This window comes from Struthio camelus, chromosome 6 (assembly GCF_040807025.1).
Source record: "Struthio camelus isolate bStrCam1 chromosome 6, bStrCam1.hap1, whole genome shotgun sequence".
NCBI lineage: Eukaryota > Metazoa > Chordata > Aves > Struthioniformes > Struthionidae > Struthio > Struthio camelus.
Window position 1 is genome coordinate 24,949,660 of NC_090947.1, and position 26,278 is coordinate 24,975,937.

The following is a 26,278-nucleotide window of genomic DNA, read 5'->3' on the forward strand; positions in this document are numbered from 1 at the left end:
AAACTCTCTGCCCTGAGAGGTTCTTGGAGGCCATGTCTCCCAGACAAACCCGTGACATGGGTTTGTCTGCTCTCTTATGTGTGCCTTTTCAAAGTTCTCTTCCTTATTCTTTGCTCTGGTGAGAGTGCAGGTCCTCAGTTTATACCAAATATGACTGAGGCAACAGAACTGCAGTCCAGGTTGCAGAATGCAAAAGCTGCAAATCAGATACTTCTGTTTTCCTACTAACTTCTTTCAATTTATATTCACATTGGAATCTTGGAGTGTGAGCAGCTTTTCTGCCTTTATAAAATGAATAAAACACTTCATAAAGTCAGAAAAGTATTCATAATGCTTTATATACTAATACTAAGCTCCCATTTATTTAGAGTTTATTTAACTTTTCTCAGTGTATGTCTACATTGCCCTGACAGCTTTGAGTACAACGCTTCATGTTCATCCACACTACCTACACATTGGCTTGCATCCGGGTTGAGACTGGAGCGAGATAGCAGGCTTACCTCAGAAGGAGGCTTGCATAGGAATTTGGTGGTTGCTGTTATCTGGATTTTTGAGGAAAATTCTCCCTCAAAAATGAGATATAATTTTGATTCAGGCTTAAGGCTAGAAGTCAGAGGACCAACAAAGTCATTTGGAAGGCTCCAGTCACAAAGATGCTTTGAATTAAAAATTAAAACCAAGATAAGAAATTTAAGTCTCGTTGGTTCTGCTTATGCAGGGCAGCAAAAAGTAGAACAGCTAAAATAGCAGCAGCTTCCAAGTGAACCTGGAGCTGTGCCAGCATGCTGTTATTTTCCATAAGGTATGTTAGAAAACAGATATATGTTTAATATGGTTTTTTTTCAAAGATTTTAAAAAAGATGTGGGTTGACTAAATGTGGGTGGTGTAGTCTTGGATACAAAGTTAGTAGGGAGTGTGATTTGTAATGTACTTTGTCAGCTACCTCATAGCTACAGAAACAGAGCACAGGCTTCAGGTTTCTGAGCTGTTGTGAGTTGGGGCAGCTGGGGACAGAGCAGGGAGGGGAAACTGGCCTTCCTCCTTGGAGGTGGGGAGGGAAGCTTTAAAACAGTATACCAAAATCATCCATCTCCTTTGTGCCTCAGTATTTAAAAAGAAAGCTTCATTTAAGCTTAAATCATCTACTGTTACCATTTGAAGGTCACCGTTAGCTGTAATCCATAACTGGTAGTTTAATTTGGAAACATTAGCTCAGGTTTTATCCCGCTGGTCTCAGTTTTGAACAGACAGTCTCTCTGTTTCTATGCAGACAAGGGGGAAATCAAATACATACATTATACTTTTTCTGTACATCTTAAGTCTGTACTCAAGACTCAATATAAAGTCTCAAGTCTTAATATCCCTTACTATTAAGGGGTTAAGTCTTAATAGGAAGGTGCTTGACCACGAAAGTGACCAGGCTGTGACAGAGCTATGATAGAGAACACGGGAACAGGTTGGAATAAGATGTGTTGCAAACAAATCCAGAGTGTGCAAGAAGCCAGCAAGTGATTTGGGATGGGGACAGCTTTTCCTCAGGGATTAATCCCTGCCTTTAGTAACCTGAAGCTGTCACAGACCAGGAGAAACCATCACTCACCTCCCTATCTCCCTCCACGTCTGCACGTCATGAGCCATACGTACTAAGCTGCCTGAAGCCAAGCAGACTTAAGAGTTATCTTCTTTGAACCGCCTTGGCATATTGTCTGCCAGCCTGTCCAGAAACGGAGGCTTGTAGCCCGGTTGCTGACAGCCGCGGAGCAGCGCTGGGTCCCGCAGGCAGCTGCACACAGCCTTGCCCACAGCTCCACCGGCGCTTTGGCTTTGGCAGCTCACTTTTTCACGAAGGTAACAAACACGAGGAGTGCCACCATGAATCAGGCTTTATCATAGCTTATCCAAGGAATGAATGACAAAATCAATTTTAGGCGTTTCTCTTCTTCAGATTCTTCGTTACTCTTTAATGTTATTTGAGTTTAGGTCATAATCCTTGCATCATCCCTTGCACTGTTGCAGCTTTCCCCCAAATTATTCATCCTTCCCTCTGCAGTATGTTTCATTCTTTTGTGATTGATCCTGCCGTTGAAGAGCACCTCAGTGCGGCAAAGAAGCGTGACTGCCCACATTTCAATGCAAGAGTGGCAGTGTTGTTGCAGCCACAATGGCCTATGGTCTAAGCATGGCAATGTGTGTAGGGTTTGCATTCATGCACTCTCTATATTTGTCCCCCTGATTTATTTGAGAAAAATAGACAAGCTTTCAGACTCAGTCTGTCTTCTTTGATTTGCTAAAGAAGGACCTGCATGCTTAAAAGCCTCTTTTTTTCAGGAGTATGAGAAATTTTGATAGAATAATTACCTCTATTCAGAAGAGAATATATTACCTCTATTCAAAATTCCCGTATGTCTTGAAGTTTCTCTACATTTCATAGACTCTTTAGCTGTTAAAATTTAAATTTAGCAAGTTCTACATGGTCTGGAAAAGTTTCCTACCTTCAAACCACAATTGCTGCAGAGAGATAAGCTGGGATATATCTCTTGTTCTCCTCAGATAAGGTGTATTCAGATGGCCACAGTCCTCAGACATCCACCTAGTCATGGCTAGATGTGTTATTGCCATTTCCCACTCTCCTTAGCCCAAAGAACAAGAAAGGGAATAAAATAAAAACCATAAAGGAATGGGTAGTCTATAAAATCAATTTGTGTATAGATTTCTCATGCTAACACATTGACAACATCCAAAATAAAGTGACCCTCTCTATGGTATTTCAAACAGGAAGAGAGAGGCTGGTTTTCTATGGAAAAACATGAATAAAATTATGATTTTAGTTAATCATTTCTACACCTTTTGTTACAAGAAATGGAGCATGTGAATGTATCATAGTAGGTATTGCACTGCGATTATTTAATGAAGTGTTATTTTAAGGTTGCTAATGTTCTATTTTTAAAATAATTATTTTCTATATATCAGGTAAGTACTGAAAATAAGTTTTATATGCAAAGTAAGTGTGAAGAAACATGATTTTTCTATATTATCTATATAAAAGGTTAAAATTTTGGTGATTGTCAGTAGGAAAACTTTTAAAATGAGCATCTACATTGAACGCGCACTTATAAACTGCTTTTTCTTTCTCTTTTTCAGACCTTTATAGTATTGAATAAAGGGAAGGCAATCTTCCGATTCAGTGCCACCTCTGCCCTGTACATTTTAACTCCTTTCAATCCTCTTAGAAAAATAGCTATTAAAATTTTGGTACATTCATATCCTTTTTTAGTGCTTGTTCAAAATGTTGTTCTTAAAAATTAAGAAAATCCGTAACTGATTTTGTGTCATTATAAATAAAAATTTTTTGCTCCCTTTAGATTTATTTTAGTTTTACAATGTAAGACTTAATGGTAAAATTCTGTGAATAATAGAACATTTGTATACATTATATAGATACATTTTAGCTGTCTTGTACAATTTCAGTATTTCTATTTGTAGAAATCTATGGGATAGACAGATTTAAGAAAACACTCATTCTTCTTTTTTGCACTATGAAGCTATTCATTAAATAATTACTTTATTTTTTTAATTTCAATTTGCGCTCACAAATTCCAGGTCAACTTTCAATTTTGCAAGCAATTAAGCATGTATGCAGCTGCTCAGGAATAGCAGAGTTGGAGATGTATTTATACTGCCTTTTAGGGGACCTTCTGAGTCTACCCTTAAGAGCAGCCTTACAGACCGTTGCAGTGGTGTGCCTGGAGCCCCGTCCCAAACCTGCCCGTTTGCACCGTGAGCCTCTCTAACGCCCTGCCAGAAAGCATAGGCAGGCAGTCCTGGGGGCAGCTTGCGTAGCATCTGCATGTGGACGAACTGGGGGACCCGAACCGATGGGGCTGTGCATGGGCCACAGTTTTAGACTGGCGCATGGGCTTGGTGCCTGATGGTCCTAACGCTTGATGGACATTTCCAGCAGGAGTGGTTTAGGTGCATCTTTCTTGTAAAAGCCCAGGAGTGGGAAAAGTAGTCACCAGCTGAGCGCTTCAGCGTCCCACTAAGACTTTTAACATTGATCAGTGAGTCAAAAGCAGAAGTCTCATGCTGGAGACCGCTGGCAGATCTGCTAGGTGACTGGGGAAAAGGAAGAAGCGAGGGCAGCTGATTGCCTGCCAACTCGGAAGACCTTTTACCCTGAGCTCGCTGGCAGTTGAAGCAGCAGGAGAAGGGCTGCTAACCCTGGGTCTGTGCTGGTCATGGTTAATGGTTTTTACGCAGGTATTGTTCACCAAGTTGGTTTCTAGTTTGTTTGTTTTTTTTTAAATTCCTCCTCATTGTGTTCAAAGAGTATCTGCCTGGTCTTGGCAGCACTCAGACAGAAGCAGTTCTGTTCAGCCATAGGCAAGTCTGATGTTTGTCATTCTGTCTTGTCCCAGCCAGTGTGACTGGGTAATTTCTCTCTGTTTTAAGGGGGGATTCGGTTCACTAAACAGACTGATTTCTTTTGTGACCTGCCTGTAGGCACTTAAAAGTCTAGAAAGTTCAGTAGTACCAGCTATGGATGGGTTGTTTGTATCTTAGATATAGATGTAGATCTTACATTTTTATCTTTATCTTAAATGTAAGAATAAACACATAGGTTCACTTTTTGCAATTCACTGCACTACGAACACTGCAAACGTGACTCCTTCTTGAACTAAGAGACACTTAATACGTTCCATTATGCAGTTTGGATTTGAGTGGCTTATGTTTTCTCAAGCTTGTCAGTCTGTTTTGGGGATATTTCACCTAAAACAGGTTAGCTACTTACCAGAAAAAAGCTAGGGGATCATATTGCTTATTATTTTTAATAATTTTGTGACTGTTTTATTGAAAAGCTGTAGTGCCCCGATGTTTTGATAGCGGTGCTTGCCCTTTTGGCCTCTGTAACAGGACAGTGCCTTTTGCTTTCCATGGGACAAACATGTTCAAGCATGGTGAAACTGGCAGATCTTGGTAAACCTCTGTCTGCATGTGCTCCAGATTTTCAGAGCCTGGGTACACTGCACTCTGCTCACACGTGCCCATTGGCGCGGTGCCCTCGTGTCCCCCTGCGAAGAGGCAGCGTGTGGCCTTTGCTAGCGCTAGCACCTTTTCCCTGCAGTTATTCCTCCTCGCTGCTGGTGCCTATTGCAACATCAGAGACAGGGGCTGGTAACAGCATGAATTCCTCTCTTGTGCTTTATCATTTCACCACCTGGTATTTTGCCTTTATTTTTTTCTCTTGTGGCCTGCCTGACTTAAGCTAAGGCAGAGAGCATGGCGTGGAGGGGGCAGTGCAGGAGCAGTGGCAGGTGGCCAGGGCTTTGCGGGAGCGTTGGGAGATGGCCAGGGCTTTGCAGGAGCACTGGGAGATGGCCAGAGCTTTGCAGGAGCACTGGGAGATGGCCAGAGCTTTGCAGGAGCGTTGGGAGATGGCCAGAGCTTTGCAGGAGCACTGGGAGATGGCCAGGGCTTTGCAGGAGTATTGGGAGATGGCCAGGGCTTTGCAGGAGCACTGGGAGATGGCCAGAGCTTTGCAGGAGCACTGGGAGATGGCCAGAGCTTTGCAGGAGTGTTGGGAGATGGCCAGGGCTTTGCAGGAGCACTGGGAGATGGCCAGGGCTTTGCCGGTAGGAGGAAGGGACAGGAATAGTGCGGGGGAGCAGAGAAGAGGGTGCAGTGCTGCAGCTGAGGAGCACAAGGTGGGTTAGAAAGGAGCAGGGAGATGCTCGCTGTGTGCGCTGGGTGGTCAAGCACCGCACGGCCCTCGAGCGGTGGATTCCCCAGCACAGAACAGCAGCTTTTACTGCACAAGAGCTTGTGTGACAGCACGACTGTCAAAACGAGCTAAGTCACTTAACGAAAGATAGTCAGTGCTTGTTCAGGAATTTCGCCGGAGGCACCTCTCTATGGGAATTGGGCAGCTAAATCCTTCCCTCTGATTTGAATGTATACTCAACAATATCTGTGAATTGTTCAGTAGCTCTAAATGGTGATGGTAATGTTAGCACCAATTTTCTGCAATATTTAGACTGAGATGTTACTTCTACTCTTCTTTGAGTGAAGTTATATTTTTATAGAGCGAAGTTATATTTTTTTGTCTAGAGCATAAAAATATACTCAAAACCACAAAATATTATCCACTTAATTTTAAAAATTAAATTATATGTTCTGGGCTCTTATAAATAAGTTTTTCTGTAAACTGCTTTCTTTAATTTAAGCTAGCCTCTGTGCTAGCTATTTTGATGCAAATGTTTTTTAAGGAGCGCATCATTTAGAGAGAAGGCTAGAAGAAAAATGAGAGATGAGTTCACCTTCTGGTATAAAGGTGTAGTATTTGTTAATTTTTGCTGCCATCATGTGGCCATTTTGAGTCACTTTTTAGTCTAGTTTTGTTAATCAGGTCATTCTGACTGTTTGGATAATCAAGGTTATTTTAGTACCAAGAAAAGGGAAGGACTGGGCGTTCACAGAGTGAGGGATCCTGCAAGCCAAGCTGAGATCAGTGTAATGAAACCACAGCAAATTGCCCCAGCTCCTTATCGCGAGTCACTTTGAGCTACAGCCTGGGTTTGATAGTCCAGAATAATTGTTCCTCTCTGGAACTCTAAAAAAAAAAAAAGAATTTTCATTCTAATCCTCACCACTTTTCTGTGCTTTTCAAGCAGTTGACCGCAAGACAGTGTTGACCATTTTGAAATGCTAGCATTGGTAGAACAAGATGTGCTTCTTTTGCTGCTAACATCTGTTATATGTCCAAATACAATATGGTACAGTACAAACACCCTCCTCCCACCGTGTTCCGCGTTTTGATCTCATTGAGCTGGTCAACACAGTTAAGTTATTCTAGCTGGGAAGATTCAGTTTGGTTTGACCAATGCTGAATCTTGTACGACAGAGAGAGCACGTGGAAAAATTGCCAGGAATTATTCTTGCTGCTAAGACAGAGTAAGAAACTAGAGTCTGTCCACATCCCTTTGTCAAAGTAGACCCATATTTTTCCACTTATCTGCCATCCTGAAAGTCTTGTGATTTCTTCTGGAATGAAGGCCTCTAGAAAGAAGTGAGAACAGAAAGGAAAAAATACGCAGGTTTCCAGGGTCTGCTTACCAGGCCGTACTCAGGAAAGTGTGGTGAACTGGCTGAAAGCAAATTCTGAAGTTACTGCATTAATCTATAAATATGTGTTATGCATTAGGATTAAAGCAACTGACTCAACTACCTATTCATGCATCGTGTAGCAGGTACCCTGCAGTCAGCAGAAGGACTGGCTCACTTAAAGCCACTAACGTAGCCAGCTAATGTGGCTGATGAGCCCTGCCGATCCCCTCTGCATTCAGTGGTGAGAGGTGGCTCGTCCAGGGTGAGGCGGGAAGAGTCCAGCTTTCCCCAGACATCTCGCACTAGCCATGTCTGGGGGTGTCCGCTGACTGCCCTGGGTGCTGAATACCTCTAATTCATCGTAAATAGAAAGGATAAAGTGCTCTTGCTTTTTACCTGAGTTGCTTTTGCATATGCCAACTGTTAGTATTAAAACTGTAGAAGTGGAAGACTAATGCTTATTCAGTCAGTTTAGGTACTTACATAAAATAATACTTTTCTGCAAGTTATATTGCTTTGGACTGTTATTCAGCTGTGCACACCACCTACCAGGCATGCGAGAGCTTGCTTGGTCATCTTTCGGCACCAGCTGAAAGCAAAAACCCAGAACATCAACAAATAAAGACTAGCATTACAGTTTAATGTACTAAAGTGAAAACTACCAGATTAATCCAAACAGATGTGCAGTGCAAAGTGAAAAGGCATTGTGTAAGTGGTAATATCTTATTGTACTTAAGATGCATGACTGGTGCGATATTATGAGATTTACTATAATGTTTTCCTTAACTTTAATTTACATTATTCAGCATGCTGATCATGTGCACTATTTTGACCAACTGTGTATTTATGACCATGAGTAACCCTCCGGACTGGACAAAGAATGTAGAGTAAGTTGCGTGTTATATTTAAAGAAATTGCTATCTCTGCCTCTGTTCCTCTAGGAGCCAGGATGCTGGTGACTGCAGTGATGTGTGCTGGCAGGAGCTACCGTGAGACACTAGTGCTATTTCCTCTCTGAACTATGTAGAAATGTTGAATAATTATTTAAATCTCCTTGTGGTAGAACAATTGGATAGAAAAGATGAAACGGTTGTTTACAGGCAGTATTTTGCTTCAATTCCATTTGAAGTTTTCTCTCATATTGCCACATGACCAGCTACATAATGTTTTTATGCCTCCTTTACACCACTGCATTAATGACAGAAGAACAGCCATCCACTTGTGGGTGCCTGTAAAGGGGGACATATAAGCACAAGTATTCCTAGGGTGGGACACAGGTGCGCGTTTATAGGCTTCCTGTTTTAGAGTTAATGTTACATGTTTTAGATGTTAGTGATTCAGACAGCATCCAGTCACTTACTCCTGCAGCATCCTTGGATAGCAGTAATGGATCTAGTATTGTTTACTTTTAACCTGAATGTCACCAATAAATTTTTAATAAATGTCGTTTGTTTGATTGTTTTATTTCTTTTGATTTATGCACAAGATCAGGACTGGTGTACTTTTAACAGTATGTCACAACTATATGTACAAGTATGTGTGATGAATATAATGAATTTTAGGTGAAGTTGCTTGTTGACTGTATTTCCTTTCCAGTTTTGAAATCAAATAAGTAAGTCCTCCATTTTATCATAAGATTTCTAGCAAAATAGAAGTGTAAAATGTTGCTACTTATTTCCGCCATTAAATTTTCTGATATTTTCTAGGTATACGTTCACTGGAATATACACATTTGAGTCACTTATAAAAATCATTGCAAGAGGCTTCTGCTTAGAAGATTTTACTTTTCTGCGAGACCCATGGAACTGGCTTGATTTCACTGTCATTACCTTTGCGTAAGTTTTTGTTTTTCGCTTTTTCTTGGAAAGTGAAGGGCATAAAGGGCATGAAATTAGTATCAATAAACATCAGTTTTATTAAAAGGAAATTGTTCTATAGATTTACCTTGTCAAAAACAATTTTCACGATCTAAATGCATATTTTGACATAAACATAAATACTGCAGAAGCCATTAGTACAGTTAGTATTAGAGTGGCTAATTTCATGTCCTGAATTTTTTTCTCTGAGCAGAAAAGGAGCATCCCTTTGACTTCCTGCTACAAACTTACCAGTCTAGTCTAGATAAATTTTAGGCTTTCAAAGTTAAATCCCTGTGATTCACTTCAGTGTCATTTAATTTCACTGAAGGCCCTGAAAGCATATTAATGCAAGGCAAACTGCAGTGAAAGGTAAACCTCTGACTGTTGCTATTTAATTTTTTGCTAAACTCACCAAAGCGGTCTTGATGAAAGACCCAAGTAAGTAGCATAAACTTTGCCTAAATTCTGAATAACTGTGATTTAATCCTACAGGTATGTAACAGAATTTGTAAACCTAGGCAATGTTTCAGCTCTTCGAACTTTCAGAGTATTGAGAGCTTTGAAAACTATTTCTGTAATCCCAGGTAAGAAGTAGTTGGTGTAAGGTGTTAGGCCCCTTGTACCTCCCAACTGTTCCTTTTTATCCTGTCATTGTGTTTGTGTGTGAACTCCCCTATTACAGATATGTGACAGAGTTTGTGGACCTGGGCAATGTCTCAGCGTTGAGAACATTCAGAGTTCTCCGAGCTTTGAAAACAATATCAGTCATTCCAGGTGAGAGCCAGGTTAAACACTGAGGCTGACTTTAATTCACTGAAACGGAATTCACATTCTTTAAACATAAGCCTAATTTATTTCCACAAAAAAGCAGGAATCAGAAGATATTAGAATTCACCAAAATCTCTGATTTGTTGCTTTTTAACATGAGCGCTTTCCTTTTGAAATCAGCCTTTGAGTTTAACAGATTCTTGCATGAGACATTGCAGTACACAGCCTGTGTGGTTTGCATCTTATGATGTCAAGCTTTCTTCTCCACATTCAACGAAAAGCAGTAATCCTGAAGTTTTCTTACCCATGTGTATTTTACCTACATGATGTTATGTGTTTTTTGTTGTGAATATTTGTGACTAAAAAATAAAACTGTTTGAAATGTTGACTTAGTAATGAAGATAAAGGAATAAGATAATAAAGAATAGCATGGGCATTGCATGGGGGATTTATTATCTTAAAATTCTACAATTTTCCAAACCATCTCCAGTTTTATAGCATTAAATTTTAACCCTACCTATTGTTGAATGGGCTCTTTACTACTGTTTTCTCAATCTAGTATGTTATAAAACTGATAGTAGCGAAGGTTTGGGGCAAGAGGTATTGGCAAATAAAAAGAAGGAAGACTTTATGTGAGATTCATGTACAGCATGAATAATGAAGTCACTTGTTTTAGCATTAAAACAAGTGTTTTGAAATATATGCAACTCATTCCATTCACAGTTTCAAATGAACATAAATTTCTGCTGTTTATTCATTTTCACAAGTGAAAAAGCTCTTCACAAAAATGTTATTTCACAGACATTATAATCATTTATTTGGGCTTCTGCATGAAATCTATAACTTTACTGGGAGACATCATTGTCATTTTTATGCTTTAAAATGTTTGGAACATCAGAATAAAGATTCCTTTACTTTCACAGGCTTGAAGACTATCGTGGGAGCCCTAATTCAGTCTGTGAAGAAGCTCTCGGATGTCATGATCCTGACTGTGTTTTGTCTGAGTGTATTTGCACTAATAGGGCTGCAGCTGTTCATGGGCAACTTGAGGAATAAATGCCTGCAGTGGCCTCCAGAAAATTTTACTTTGGAAACAAATATTACTTCCCAGTTCAACACCACAATAGGGGAAAATGGTACATTGGTTAATGCAACAGTGACTCCATTTGACTGGAAGGGGTACATTGAGGATGAAAGTAAGTATTGTTAACACAATTCTTACTGAGATGATTTGTGGCTAACACAGTTCTTAGAAATAAGGCGAGGAAGAGGGGATATGTTTGGCTGAGAAGGAGCAGGAAAAGCGTTTTTGCTTTCTCACAGACCTGCTCCAGGAGCCCGCGTGGCAGAGAACGGAACAAGGAGCACAGTGTCTCTAGATGATACAGCTCTTTTTCTCAGCTCCCTCTGCTAGATCCACAGCTACATGAGAATAGAGAGCAGTCAAAATCTTAAACATTGTCCATTCCCATACTCTAAAGCAAGATCAGCAATAGATGGCAAAGTCATTTCTGACAGATATCCATCCAACAACATGTTGTTAGAGACTTCCAGTGATAGAGTCGTCTTTATTTTCACAATCTACCCATTCTTGTGCTTCACTAGCCTTAATGTTAGATAAGGTTTAACATATATCTTCCTGCTACAGTTTTAACCTCATTGTCCTTATATTTGCCACAGGCATGAAAAACAAATTATTCTCGACCTTTAAACACTCTGTCAGAGACCACTCTCACGTTGTCATGCCCTGCTCTCTCCTCCTTCAGCCTTCTATTCTGTAAGCTAAGCAACCCAGCTCCTTCAACTTTTTCTCCTAGTATATATTTTCTAGATCTAGATCTCTCATTTGGATCCTTTTTGGTTTGTGAACGTCCTTCTTAAAGTTCAGTACCCACAGCTAGGCGTTTCTTCTCCGCGTGAAGCCAGCTACGTAAAGAAGGATTATGGTCTAGCCTAGTAACTTACACTTCTGTGTTATGTACCCTAGGCTAGTGTTTGCCTTTGTTTGTAACTGAAATCCTTAAATACTGTTCAGCTTGTGGTCTACCTGTCTCTTGAATCTTTTACAGACTTTTACCTCATTAGGTACTCACTTTGTGTTTGCACAGTTCATTGTTCCAGCCTGAATAGTGCCCTGTTTTTTCAGGCCGTATCTCTAGATGTCCCGGATCTTTTAAATTATAGTTGCCTCCTCCAAATCACTTGCCATCCTTATCAGATAAATATACTTCACAAATTTATTAAGCGTAATTACACATAATTCCTCTTCCGTCATCTAGATTAGTTAAAATTTTGAATAGGTACACTGGGACAGGTTCACATGCACAAAGATTTCTTAGTGGGGTTATGTAGCTGATAGGATACATCATCCCTAAAGGTAAAAGTTATTTTTGGAGAAAGAAGCAAGAAGGTAGAGAGAGAAAGAAAGGGGAAGGGAAAGGGAAAGAGAAAGGAAAAGAGAAAACTGCCTGAAGTGTCCAGCTGCACAGAGAAATGCTGCAGTCGCCCCGTGAGCATCCTCCGCTGGGTTCCTACTTTTCCAGTGGAAGTAGGTGGTTCCCCAGTAATATTCCTATATTAAATACATATTTTTTGTTAGAATTTACTCAAACTCCCTCCTGGTTGTTCCTGCTTATAATGCTATTAGTGTTAATGGGAATGCACTTTGATGGGGGCCGGTGTGGCATGGCTGGTTGTTAATCTTTCTGCATGCATGTATTGGCTTTCCTAGTATAAGCCAAATGCTACAGCCAAGGAGTAGGAAGAGTGGAGGGAAGAAGGGGTGTTTCTCATGCCACTAGCAACCACAGGTGCCAGGCCAGGAGAATAACAGCACAGGAAAAACAGTATGGGAACAAAGGCAAAATAATGCCACAGAGGCTCTGGAAAACATTGCTACACAGCAATGCACGTGAAGGGTTACAGAGCTGCAACTGAGAGGCAGGGTATAAAATTGCAATTAGAAGGCCCTTAGCAAGACAGCGGCTGAGGCCCCTAAGGCACTGTGCAAGAGCTATGACTCTGAAAAATTAAGGCCAAAAATCTGCAGCCAAAAAGCTAAATACTATCCGGTTCGCATAAATAAATTATTGAATAGGAAGGCAGTATTACCTCTGTATTTAGCACTAGTGCAGTTGCTACTGGAATAGTATATAAAGTTCAGTTTAGGTAGACTGTTGAAAAATTGGACAACGTTCAGAAAAAAGAAGAATGATTAAAGGATTGGAAAACATGCCTTATACCAAGATAGACCAGGAGCTCAACCTGCTTAGCATATCAAAGAGAAGGTTTAAGGGGTGATTTGATCACAGTTGAGAAAAACCTCATGGGGAACAGAAAATTCGTCATAGACATCTCTTTGATCTAGCAGGCAAAGATATAACAGGTTCAATAGCTGGAATTCAAAGCTAGACAAATTTGAAATAGAAGGAAGATAGTTGCTAACTGTGATCACAATTTAGGAGCTGATCAATGACTCTGATGAATTTCCATCCGAATTTCTTAAATCAAGATGCAATTTTTTTAATGAAGCACACTTCATTTAAACATATGTGGATTCAGGGAGATCCCATGCTGCAGCATATAACAACATCTAAGCAAAGTCTCCTAATAATGACCTAGTCTTCACAGTCAACCTTTATTTTCTAGCTTTATAACAAGGAACCTATAAACTCAACCTCCGATTCCATTTGGCTTATAGAAATCCTGAAGCTTCTTGGAAAATGAAGTTGAATTAAGCAGAGAAAATACTTCATTGAATTGGCTACTTCAACCTTTGGTATACGCAGGAGTTCATATGTATTGTGAAATTTATTATGAAATTGTGAGACTTATTATGAAGTTAATAGGCTTGTCCTTGCTTACAGGCAGTTGCACAGAGAAAAATGATCTCACAGATTAGTCTTTTTGCGGTGGGCAGACAGGATACAGCAATGGCGATGAGTTGCAATTGGTTCTTAAATCAGTTGTGTGACAGGGCAATAAGAAAGGGCTTGTCTGGAGCTCACAGCAGTGCAATGGTAGTTTTAAAGAATGTAAAAGTTTTAAGGACAACAATTCTGTGTACTATGCAAAAAAGGCATGTAAGCCGTGATTTTTCTTCTGAGCTCATTTTTGGACATACCATTTAGACAGACTTTATATCAGCTCTGCTGACATTGGTGAGTCAAATGCTCTTTCTTTTCCATTCCTTTTTCCATTTCTTTTCTGTGATATCACATCTGATAAATTTAATCCTAGACCAGTTTAGGTTTACTCATTAAGCTTATCATAAGCAAATTTTTCTGGGAAATAAATCTGGTACTGAACGTTGAAACACACTTTTCAGCCAGTAATTGCTATTTCCTAGTTAGTATTATGTATTTCATGGTATGCTCTGGAACATTGTGGAGAGACTTTCAGAACAACTCTGAAATTCAACATTACTTGTTAGGGAGTTATTCCAGTGATGGGCACATTATCTACTCTTCTGATGTACTGTGCAGCTCAAGTCCATGAACTAAAACTTTTTTGGTTTAGCAAAGTCTTTTGGGATGTCCCTGTGCCATCTCTGTTCTTTCTTTCCATGTAATTGAGTTGAAATATCTATTTTCTCCTTGCCTCTGCATGTTATTAACCTGTTAAATAGATTAAGAAAAAGAAATATTATATTACATTACATTACATTACATTACATTATATTATTTATACTATACTAATAATGTATATAATTATATAAAATATTATTATATAATATTTATAATATTACAGAAGAACATAGGTTCTCATCTTAAACATATTGCCAATAAGTCTGTTCAGGAACAGAGGGAAACAGCCTAAGATATACAAACATGCTTATCAGGTAGTGTTCTGGATCTTTCAAAGACCAAGGCTGGTAGAGAAACTAAGTTCCCGACTCAGTTACTTGAAAGGAGCAGAAAGAAGCTGCAATGGACACCAAACAGAGGCCTCCTGTCTCTGGAGCTGGGCAAGGTGAGGAGCCACCACTGCGAGTCTCAGGGCAAGAGGCCACGGCCCAGGCGCTGTCGCTAATGTCCCTGCACAATAGCAGTTGCAGATGCTGAAGGATTTGGTACTGCTTACCCCAAAATACGTGGTTTTGTCACTGACTCAGTGTTGCAAATGCTCTTTAAATAAACCTTCTTCTCATCATCTGGTGCCAGATCTTGCAAGAGCTGCAAGGTTCCTCCTTTTCCTTGTGCTCCGTTCCACAAAGGCTTGATCTTTCTCCTCTCACAGTGATCTTCTCACTCCTAGACGCTGGATTAACCAGCGCCTTCCCTCTGAGGTTCTAGCTCCTCTTTGCTTGTGAAGCAAACACTCATTTGTAGTCTTTACCCTAAGTTTTGCCAAACAAATTTAATTTCTCTTTAGGTAAAAGTACTCATATATCAGAGATTTTTTTCCCATGTCACAATTAAATAAAGGGGAGTCAAACATATACCTTTGAGGTAGTGAGGGACTCTCCACACGACTTTGACAAAATGCCAGTCTGAATTTGCATCTAGTTAGGGGTACATGCTTATATCATCCACCTTGTGTAGTTTAAATTTTCCTGTCATGATAATATTTGGAGCATTTGTATCTGCCATCCTGCATAACATGGCTGTATCAGGGCATTCAGCGAAAGTCTGGATGGCTCTTTCCTGTGGATCTGCTTATAGGTCGCATCTTGTCTAAACTACAAAACTTTGGTAAAAAACCTGTTCTGAAAATTGAGTTTAGCCGATGCAGCACTGACCGTGGCTGACTGCTCCAGGTAGATGTGTAATCAGGTTTGGGTTCCTCCCAGCCCGCTGTTACGGTCCAGCTTGTTTTAATTGGGATGGGCTGACACAGTGCAGAGTAAGATTTGCTTTATACGGTCAGTTGTGGTCAGCATCATGTCCGTTACCTTCACTATTTGCAGCTCCATTTCAGCACGTTGCCGCTCCGTAACGCGTGCCAGCCCCGAGCGGCGGCGGCAGTGCAAAGGGCTGGGCGCTCTGCACAGCACAGAAGATTGTGCACTGTAGGACACAGATATATCATTAGATACCGAAATTCAGTCCTGCCCAGAGTGTCAGAACAAGATGGATGTACAGCTTCAAACCTAGCCTTTCCGAATGGTGAATTTCACTCTCAGAATTGAGAGAGAAGAGCTGCAGCTGCCTCAGGTGTTGTGTCCCAGGTGCAAAAAGTCATTGTGCCAGGGCCAATCACTTGTGACACCTCCTCAAGCTCTGAATTCATTGCTTTCCATAATAGCGGTGCTCGGGCAGCACAGCGGGTACCAATGGTCACGTTTAAGCTGAATGCTGCTAGTAGCATCAGAAGGCTTAATAGGCTGGTTCAGTGGAGCAGAAATCCAGTGAGGGTTTCTAAATCTGTAGCACTCGCCTCAGGAAGCGAAAAAGGGAGCATCTGAACTCGGAAATGCCTGTGCTTCAAAACTGTGGGAAGCTGGGAGGGCACTTGGGGAAGTGCCAGGGCGCCCCTGCCCTGTCCTAAGCGTCTGCCTGAAGCATTGCTTTCGGGCTCTGTCAGAAATGAGACATGGGGCTAAATGACTTGGCCTTGCATCGACTGTGTCCCTATGTCTGTGATTAAACAGGAGCCTTTGACTACGCTGAGAATCTACTTCTATAGTAACTCTTTCAAAATCAAGAGCCCAGCAACTGTAGGAGTGTGATCTGAGGGGAAAAAAGAAAAGCACTTTTCAAGGATACGGTCAAAGTAAATCTTAAAACCCACAGCTTTTTACTTATCATCTCTTTTTATTTTTATAAGAGTAGACATGTCAATGCTACTGCTGTTTAAACCATCTGAGCTGTCCTTTAAATACAAGATTACTGTACAGATTGTCTGATGGCTAGCTACTGGAGAATTAGGTGTAATTTACCAAACTTTTCTTTCCTAAAATGATCAATAATGTCATCATTTCTGGGAGGATGTGAGCCTCACTTCAAAAGTGGAAAGCTATGCAAGGAGGAGCAGGGAATATTAATCAGCCTCTTCTGCTGTGTGAGAAAACATGGTGCAACCTTAATATTTTTTAACCTGGGTTGACTCTCTTTTCTACTCATGTTGAAAGTTTTATGTGAGTAAGAGGTAGCGTGTGCTGGCAGAAAGGTTTCAGGAGCTGGACTGTGCTGCTTTGCAAATGGGTGAGATCCTGCCAGTCAGCTGTGAGCCATATCTTGGCCTGGGCAGTGCAGTGAGGACAAAGCACTAATTCTAAGCATTTAATATCTTAAAATATATGTAAAACACCAAAACTGTTTTGTGCATGTTCAATGCCACCTTAGAAAAGTTCACGTGTAATATTAAACAGTCTATGATGATAGTTTGTGCTAAACAATATCTCATTTCAAGGATGTTCATTTTGCCAGGACTGCATTATGCACAATCTATGAAATAAATCAAGTTTAAAACATTTTTTAGGTAAGGAAGACATATCTAGGATTAAATCATCCTTCCTGTTATATCAAAAAGATGATTCAGCTTTAGGAAGTGGAGATCATCAGCTCAGTCTTTCAAAGCTGCTGAACATTTACCACATTGCTGAGCATTTACCAATGCTGCATACCTTCAGCTTCTATTAATTAAGAAATAGTGCCTTAAATAGGCACCTGACGTTGAATTACTGAGTTTTTTTAATCTGTATTGCTTAAATTATGGTTATCCAGCCTAGGAGAGGACAGAAGCTGCTTAGCGTCTCTTAGTAGCAGCTTCTAATTAACTGCAGCAGTGTGTTATACTATCATTTTTATACATTTATTCATTTTTAGCATGGCTGATCTCTTATGTAGTTTTTCTTTCTCTTTAGATTATTCCTTTTCTAATTTTAAATATTTTTCAAGTCTCTTCTCTGTGCATCTTTCTTTGGAGTGCGCATGAAACGCATGTGCTCAGAACCAAGATTTTGTCATGAGTACTTTGGAGTTTTCACTTATTAAGTAAACCACGTCTGTGAAAGACAATGTGACCAACAGTTACTCCAGGTCCTGCATACGATGCATGATCTGATGTGACACTGGAATATAGCATAACTTAGTATATAGTTCATTGTGCTTGTCATTTGAGAAACATTTAATTCCTTCATTACATTTTGTGGGTTTTTTCATTAATTTCTTCATTTAATTCCTTCATTGGGATGTCTGACCATCCAGGCTTCACAGAAGATTCCTAAAAGACTACCTTGGTTTCTGTGTATATCACATGGGGAGAAATCATTTATCTGAAATGTTGGTGTGCAAACACTTTAAGAAACATGAGGAAATCTGTGTCAGGATGTTTCCTATGGACAAGTCAAAGACACTGCAGTCTGACACTTATCTTTTAACCTTCCCTAAAAGCTGACTTAAGAGTCATGGAGCTCTCCTTCCATTGCAAGAACCTCAAGAACTGTTAAAGAATTTCTTCTTATCTTACTTTGCCTACATTGCAGAACTTGGTATTTCATCCACAGCTACATTGTTCTCATTGAAATCATTTAGATCTTGCATATTTACTTGAGAACAAACTGACATTTAGGCCTAAATGTTATTCGGCATGCTGGTATTAGTAGGCAGTTAAGTACAGTGCAGGGCCAGAAGTCTAATTAAACCCTTATTCTTCTGAATTCTCTAGGCTAGAATGTACTGGATTAAATACAATGTACTGGAAGCAGTTAAAATTTGAAACAAAAAATCCTAATCTTCACAATAGCTTTACTATTTAGCATTTAATTTTTATTTAACAAAAATTTATCTCCAGTTCATAACTAGCTTTGCTTCAGCTGTTTATAAGCAGAACTAGAAAATGAAATTAAACGTAGCTTTCAAATTCTGTTGCCATTCTCATGTACGTTATTAACTAATATTAATTACTTTTTAATAATGAAAAATTAATATCTGTCAGATCAATAAACTCACTTAAAAGCATGCATGCAAGCTGGTTAGAAATGGCACTTGGCTGAATATTAGATACTTTTCAGCTTTGTGTAAAAGGATTCCAGCCTAGCTCCTTCCTATTAAATCCACGTACACCTTGTATTTTAGCAGGTTTTGTGCAAGGCTTTATTAGTAAGGCACTCTGTCAACAAAGTGCACTTGTCAGTGTGAGCAAGTGGAGTTCAAGTCCATACTAGTGTCCTTCCGACGCTTACAAGCAAAGCTGGCAAGCGCACAGGGCTGGCTGGGATGTGCTGGTTTCAGCCCGCTCTCTGCGCAATTCCAGCCTTGGAGACAGCTCACGTTAACGGTGTGCCTCAGTCACGCCACGTTGGATTCCTGCGGCGGTACTGTAATAAGTAACAAAGGTTATGCAAAATAAAGTTGCACAAAGCATGATTTAGTTTAGTGATCAGTCTAAAAGGAAAGTTGTGCATTTCATCTAGCTCCAGCAGCATTTCAGAAGGTTTTTCGTACATTTTTGCCATATTAACAGTAAGAGTTAAAGATAGCACTTATTGAAATTCCTATTGTCATTTATTCTGAAGCTAAGGTCCTGCTGAAAAATAACATTGCTTGTTTAAAACTGCTTCATGAAATCACCTTAACACTATTTATTTTTCTAAACAGGCCATTTTTATTTTCTGGAAGGGCAAAATGATGCTCTGCTCTGTGGAAACAGTTCTGATGCTGGGTAAGAACAAATTTCGTGGTATTATTGTACAATTTAGAAATTAGAGTCATCATCTTAAGACACACAGTTTTGATTTTCTGAATAATTTGAGTGACCGATCACATTCTTTCACATAAGAAATGTTACTAGGATTTTTCACTTGACTGTGGCTTTCTGTTCCTGGTCAGCGCTCAGTGGACTGGCCAGATAAACTTAATCTTTATGTGGCCAACTCAGTAATCTAGTGTTAGTGCAGCGCCTGCCTGGATGAGAAGTAAAAGAAACAGCAGCTGGAAAACTCATGTTATTTTGCAGTTCCAGCCACATGCATGAATACTAACAGATTCAGGAACAGATGGGTAGAAAATACTGAAATTAACATAGATCATAAAATTAATAATGATAATTGGGAAATTAAAAATTATTAGGACTATTGTATTTTAGAAGCTGAGATTAAACTTTTGATGCTAATTTTTTAATGTGCCATTCCTGATTAATTTTTCTGGAGTTCTTTAAAATATTTTCTACTAAAAATCACAGTTGTTGTTATTTCTTGTCTGATTAACAACAGAAAAATCCACCTTTTAATCCTAATCTTCTCCTGGACCTTTCAGGATGGTAGCACTAAAATAGCTATATAAGGTAACACCCAATTTGTCTTTGTAGGCAGTGCCCAGAAGGATATACATGTGTGAAAGCTGGTAGAAACCCCAATTATGGCTACACAAGTTTTGACACCTTCAGTTGGGCTTTCCTGTCACTGTTTCGCTTGATGACTCAAGACTTCTGGGAAAACCTTTATCAGCTGGTGAGAAATTTTTATGGAAAATAGACTAAATAAGTCTGTACCAATAATTCAAGACCAATTATCGTAATTTTCACAATATGGAAAGCAGAACTTTTATTAGCATATTTTTGCTTATAAACATATTGTTACTTCCAGACTCTACGTGCTGCTGGGAAAACATACATGATATTTTTTGTTCTGGTGATTTTTCTGGGCTCTTTCTATCTGATCAACTTGATCCTGGCTGTGGTTGCCATGGCCTATGAAGAACAGAATCAAGCTACTTTGGAAGAAGCAGAGCAGAAAGAGGCAGAATTTCAACAGATGCTGGAACAACTGAAGAAGCAACAAGAAGCAGCTCAGGTATAATTTATGCTGTAGTAATGCAAAAGTGTATGGAAGTAACTTTTCTAGAGCTATTCAACCTGCTTAGATGTAGCATGCTTTCTAACACTTGAGTTTAAGCCAACCTGTTGGTCTTTCAATAACAGAGTTAGCTCAGAGATTTTCCCTTCTGCAGCAGGGGCATTGCTGCAGAGCAATCCAGGCATTACTGTGAGCAATCCAGGCATAAGCAAGAAGGAATGTTCAAAATTGTAAATGTATTATTCATTATATTTTTTTCTAGTCTAGTGCCAATAATACAATTCCACATTTAAAAACTACTCATTCATGATCTGAAATGCTTGTAATCTCAGAACAAAAATATGATATGAGAGGCAGAAGAGGATGATGATCAAAACATGCGTATCTTTACTCAATCAAGAATTAAAATAGAGGAGGAGAGGAGGGAGGGAGAGGATTTCCAATGGAAACTCTTAAGGTCTAGAAGTTTTGGACTAAAAATTCTCTATAAATAAAATCTCTATAAATAAAAAAATTCTCTATAAATAAAATTAAATAAAATTTAAAAAAAAAAGTGTGGCTTGCTCAGTGACACAAATGCATTCTGCAATGTGGCAGGCGGCAGCGGCAGCAGCAGCGGCAGTAACAGCATCCGCGGAGTCCAGAGAGCCCAGCGTGGGGGAAGGAGCTGGGGGGCTCTCAGAAAGTTCTTCGCAGGCGTCAAAACTGAGCTCTAAGAGTGCTAAAGAGAGGAGGAATAGAAGGAAGAAAAGAAAACAGAAAGAACAGTCTGGAGGAGAGGAAAAAGATGAAGATGAATTTCACAAGTCTGAATCGGAAGACAGCATCAGAAGGAAAGGTTTCCGATTATCCATTGAGGGGAATAGGCTGACATACGAAAAGAAATACTCTTCTCCACATCAGGTATTGCATATTGTCACTTTTAGTAAAAACACACATTTAAAGCATCACAGGCTGTTACAAAACCGCTTTAGTCTTCCTGGTACAGTAATATGACCCTACTGCCTGAAGAAAGGAAAGACTGAGATTTTGATTAAGCTCAATTATTGTTGCCAGTGCTTGAGAAAAAGTGCTGTAGCTGCTAGACCATCTTGGAAAAAAGCACAAAGAATGAAATGTAACCTCATAATTCCATTCTTGTAATGGAATTATTTAAAAATCATATTAAACTATTCTCCAGTTGATTCTGTGGGTTTCTTAGAGTGATTATATATTATGTATGTTCTTATTAAAATGCTACAGTATTTTTCTGTAACGATATCCTCACATTTTTTTCTTGCTTCAGTGATATTTGGAAGTTAGCTCAATATGTGAAGGATGCTGTGTATATGAAACCTGTGTGCGTGTTTAGACTCCCGTTTTTCTTGATGGTTTTGTGCAACTACTCAACAACTCTGACGTTAGGAGCAGGGAGTGCACAAAATGCTTTTTGTCTTAAAGATCTATGAATGGTGATATTTCTTTCTGCAAAATATAAGTACAATGAAATGCATAACAGAAATCTCTCAGCAACAATTAGCTTCTGGAAGTAATGGTTTCATTCATGTATGTAAAAAAAAAATCTATGGCATCCTAATAACAATGCTAAGTTTGAAGGTTTCAGCTAATAATTACAAATTTTGTTTTTCTGCAGTCCTTGCTGAGCATTCGTGGCTCCCTGTTTTCACCAAGGCGCAACAGCAGAACAAGTCTTTTCAGCTTCAGAGGTCGAGCGAAGGACATAGGCTCCGAAAATGACTTTGCTGATGATGAGCACAGCACTTTTGAAGACAACGACAGCAGAAGAGATTCTCTCTTTGTGCCACGCAGACACGGTGAACGGCGCAACAGTAACATTAGTCAGGCCAGCAGGTCATCGAGGATGCTGGCGGTGTTTCCAGTGAACGGGAAGATGCACAGCACTGTGGACTGCAATGGGGTGGTTTCCCTGGTTGGTGGACCATCTGCTCCTACATCGCCTGTTGGACAGCTTCTGCCAGAGGTGATAATAGATAAACCAGCTACTGATGACAATGTAAGAAAGTTTTAAATAGTTTAGGCATCGTGGCCTTTTCTTGCTGCACCAGCCAGAGTTTCCTCCAGAATGGAATCCCTGGGAATGATTCCTGTTTGGCCAAGCTGTGAATGCTCCTGCATCTTGTAAAATCTTGAATAAATAACACAGATATTATAGGTTTGCAATCTAAGCATTTATTTACAAACATTCTCAAAACTAACAAATACAAATTGCAATTTCTAAATAGTAAAAATATTAAATTACTTATACACTCACAAAAGTATGCTACACTTCCCTTTGGCTGCTATAAAGATCTATCTGACCATGGTCTGCAAAATCCAAGTTACTACACAATTGAGAATAGTATACAAAAATGTTATCGTATAACTGCAATCAATATAACACTGCTGTTACCAGTTTATCAAAATTAGCAGTATCAGTTAATTTTGATAACATTCTTCTATATCAGCCCCATAAAAATGGAATAAAGTTGTAAGTTCATTATTACCATTCACTTCTCATACCTATTTATTTTCCATCCTTTGCTGGTGTAGTTCTGTAGTGTAGACAACAAATAGCTCATTGGAAGATCACGTTTATAAACACATTTCCAAAAATACAGATGTCTTTTTGAGCATTTGTGCAGCACATATTGCTGTCATTGTATTTGCAGGTAGGAGAAGATGTCCTGAAAACACATTTCTTGGCTTAGTTAAAAGTTGTCTACTTACATTACTTAAAAAAAAAAAAAATACTAGCATGAGGAAGCATGATGAAGTCATACTTTTCTTATTTGCTACAGTTTGCGTGGAGGAAAAAATTGTCAATGTCACAAAAACATGCTGTTTTGTCAGCAGAAAAAGAAAAAAATTAGTTTGCAAAAATTTTATACCTTACTTTGGACTCAGTCGCTTTCCATTTGTTTAAATCATTTTTCAGAGCATAATCTGATGATTGAAGGAAAGAAATGCAAAAGTTAAGCAAATAACACACTCTGTCCAAGTCTTAAACAGAAATTCCAGCAGGTGACTATTCCCTCGTGTATCTTTTAAAAATTATTTTAAAGATGTTAAGAAGTAAGAAAAGTCTGACATGATAATTAAAAATTGCAGTGCACGAAGCACGTATCCAAGCTAAGACATTACTAACAGGGTTCGACATGGTATTTGCTTCTCTCATTACTCAAACATGGTCTCATCTGTTATTGTTCTCCATGTAGGGCACCACAACAGAAACAGAAATGAGAAAGAGAATATCAAGCTCTTTTCACGTTTCTATGGACTTTCTAGAAGATCCAGCTTTAAGAGAAAGAGCAATGAGTATCGCTAGCATACTCACAAACACCGTGGAAGGTGTGTGCCTTGTGTAGTTCAATATTTAATTACTGCTTTTTCAATGAACTTCTGAAAATTTGAGTTGAAACTTAAAACCTGATTTAAAATAGATTAATTGATATTGTCCCATAAACCAGCAAATTTTTGTCAATAAACTGAAAACCTCATATTCATTGATATATTTGCTATATGCTAAGTAAGTAAGCATTTGTATCTAACTATTACGTTCAAGGATCAGAATTGAATAGAAGCTTATGCATATTAATGTAAAAAACCGTATTGTTGGACACAAAAACTGAGCTTGTATGAGAACAGTTTTCAAATATATGCAACCATTGTTAAAATGCATACATTTTTAGCAGTTATATTTATTCAGTTACTCTATAAAGAAGTTCTACTCTAGCTGATAAAAATATTTTTTCTTGAAATAAGAATTAAAATTATATTGAAAATTCATATCTAAACACCACAAATTTCAAAATAAAAATATTCACATGATGGAACAGAAGTTGGGGAAACCGGCTGAAGTTTAATCAGGGAATAATAAAATGAAAAGTGCAAATCAATACGTAAATTGCGAGTGACTGGAATAGTGATTGGAATACAAAGAAATTGTGTTAGACAGATAAGCAAAATAAATATATTTGATAAATATTTTTAAAGGGTTTATAGGAAAGCTCTGTAAGAATCATAAAGGGCATGCTTATAGGAGATTAATGAGTACCAGCACGGATTGACAATTTGACTGATATAATTCATTTAGTTTTGAGAAAGTTGAGGGCAATCGTATACTCACTCACCTGACATGTTTTTCCCCTAGAACTTGAAGAATCAAGACAGAAATGCCCACCATGCTGGTATAAATTTGCAAATATTTTCTTGATCTGGGACTGCAGTCCGCATTGGTTAAAAGTAAAACATATCGTCAACTTAGTGGTGATGGATCCATTTGTCGATCTGGCCATTACTATATGCATTGTTTTAAATACACTCTTTATGGCCATGGAACATTATCCGATGACTGATGAATTCAATAGTGTTCTTTCAGTCGGAAATCTGGTAAGTCTGTTTGTTGTTATGTGACATGTTTTTACTTTTCTATGTTTACAATTTTGAAGGAACTATATCTGAAGTAAGTGAAAGCAAGAGTTTTAACAGCCTCCCCTCAGCAGTTAAAAAGTGCATGTATTGGCCTCTAGAAATATCTCTATCGGAACATTTTTGGAAATTTCACCTTCAACCCTGGCTCATGTAAATTAGGATTCTATAAAATCAATATATGCCAATGTTCTACTAAACCAAATTAAATATTTTTTAAATGGCATCAATGCTACATTAAGTCCATCTTAAATAACAGTTGTTTCATTTAACTGCTAAACCAGGAAATGCATTACTCCCGTGCAAAGGAGACCATGCAAATAAATGGAGTGTTGCTTTTTCGATCAGTATATTACAAATGTGTAAATTATAAATGTGTTTTTAATTGTGTTCCTCTTGTTACTCTGTTTCCTGACCACAGGTGTGCAATAGCTGAAAGCTATTTAAAAGCTTTTCTAGTATTTTCTTCTGTAAATAACTTTTTTTGGGGATACACTGATCATTTCCTCTGTATGCTTTGTGTAAAATCAGAAAAATATCCTGCAGTACTCTTTCTCCTAGAGTTTTCATATTTTTTAGTATCATATAATTAGTAAGATATCCTTTCCTCATGCTGTCAACTCTATTTTCTCCTTTCTAGTTCAAAAAGATAAATTATTAAAGAATTCAGCAGTTAATTTTCTGAAGCGCTGAGGCTTTTGAACTGACAGGTTTGATCATATAGAAATATTTGCAGCTGCAGTCCTACTTTGTGTCTTATTTCAAGGACTGATTTCTTATGAGATTTTTAATAAGCCTGATTTTGTAATTAGAAAAAGTATTTAAGATCATGTAAATAAAAACTGGACTTACGATGGAGAATTAACAGATAAATGCCTAACCTGTTTTCATATACTTAAAATAAGTGAACCTCTCAATATGTGCTTCCTTGTAAATTGTAAAATCTTGTCCTGGAGCATTTTTTGTAGTTTTGTTCATGTTCCAAAAAACAAGAAAAAAATGCCATCTAAACCTTGGTGAATAATATGGGAACATTGAACTGTAAAGAGGGTGGGAGAGAACCTGGCCATAATCTCAGCTCTCTTCCAGTCTTAAGCTCCTAAATGTAAAACTCCTTCATAAACTTCTTAACCTGCACTGGGAAAGCTGCCGGGGTTTTCACATGCCAATAGTTCCACTCTAGAACTCCTCCAGAACCTCACTCTTCCTATGGTTAGGAAGCTTATTCATGTTTTCAGACTATCTATTCATTCCCACCTTTTATTCAGTCATTCCATATCTGTAACTTAAAAAAAAAAAAAAAAACAACCAAATAAAGTTTTCCCTCTACAGTGTTCATATCTGTGATATATTTTAAAACAGCAGTAAAATCTACCTTGA

General features: G+C 38.7%; 1 protein-coding gene across 7 annotated transcripts in view; it reads left to right on the forward strand.

The window, feature by feature from the left end:
* Positions 1 to 26,278, forward strand: part of LOC104144943 (sodium channel protein type 1 subunit alpha) — a 104,704-nt gene that overhangs the window by 37,057 nt on the left and 41,369 nt on the right. For 3 of the 7 annotated variants that reach the window (XM_068948719.1, XM_068948715.1, XM_068948714.1), the window contains 12 exons: positions 3,143 to 3,260; positions 7,902 to 7,992; positions 8,812 to 8,940; positions 9,457 to 9,548; positions 10,656 to 10,928; positions 19,275 to 19,338; positions 19,984 to 20,125; positions 20,261 to 20,467; positions 21,068 to 21,373; positions 22,104 to 22,484; positions 23,686 to 23,818; positions 24,621 to 24,859. In XM_068948719.1, coding sequence (XP_068804820.1) covers positions 3,143 to 3,260; positions 7,902 to 7,992; positions 8,812 to 8,940; positions 9,457 to 9,548; positions 10,656 to 10,928; positions 19,275 to 19,338; positions 19,984 to 20,125; positions 20,261 to 20,467; positions 21,068 to 21,373; positions 22,104 to 22,484; positions 23,686 to 23,818; positions 24,621 to 24,859 — 2,175 coding nt within the window. Of the gene's footprint in view, positions 1 to 3,142; positions 3,261 to 7,901; positions 7,993 to 8,811; positions 8,941 to 9,456; positions 9,549 to 9,646; positions 9,739 to 10,655; positions 10,929 to 19,274; positions 19,339 to 19,983; positions 20,126 to 20,260; positions 20,468 to 21,067; positions 21,374 to 22,103; positions 22,485 to 23,685; positions 23,819 to 24,620; positions 24,860 to 26,278 lie in introns of all 7 variants that reach the window. The other 4 variants (XM_068948720.1, XM_068948718.1, XM_068948716.1 and 1 more) reach the window with 3 other exon arrangements.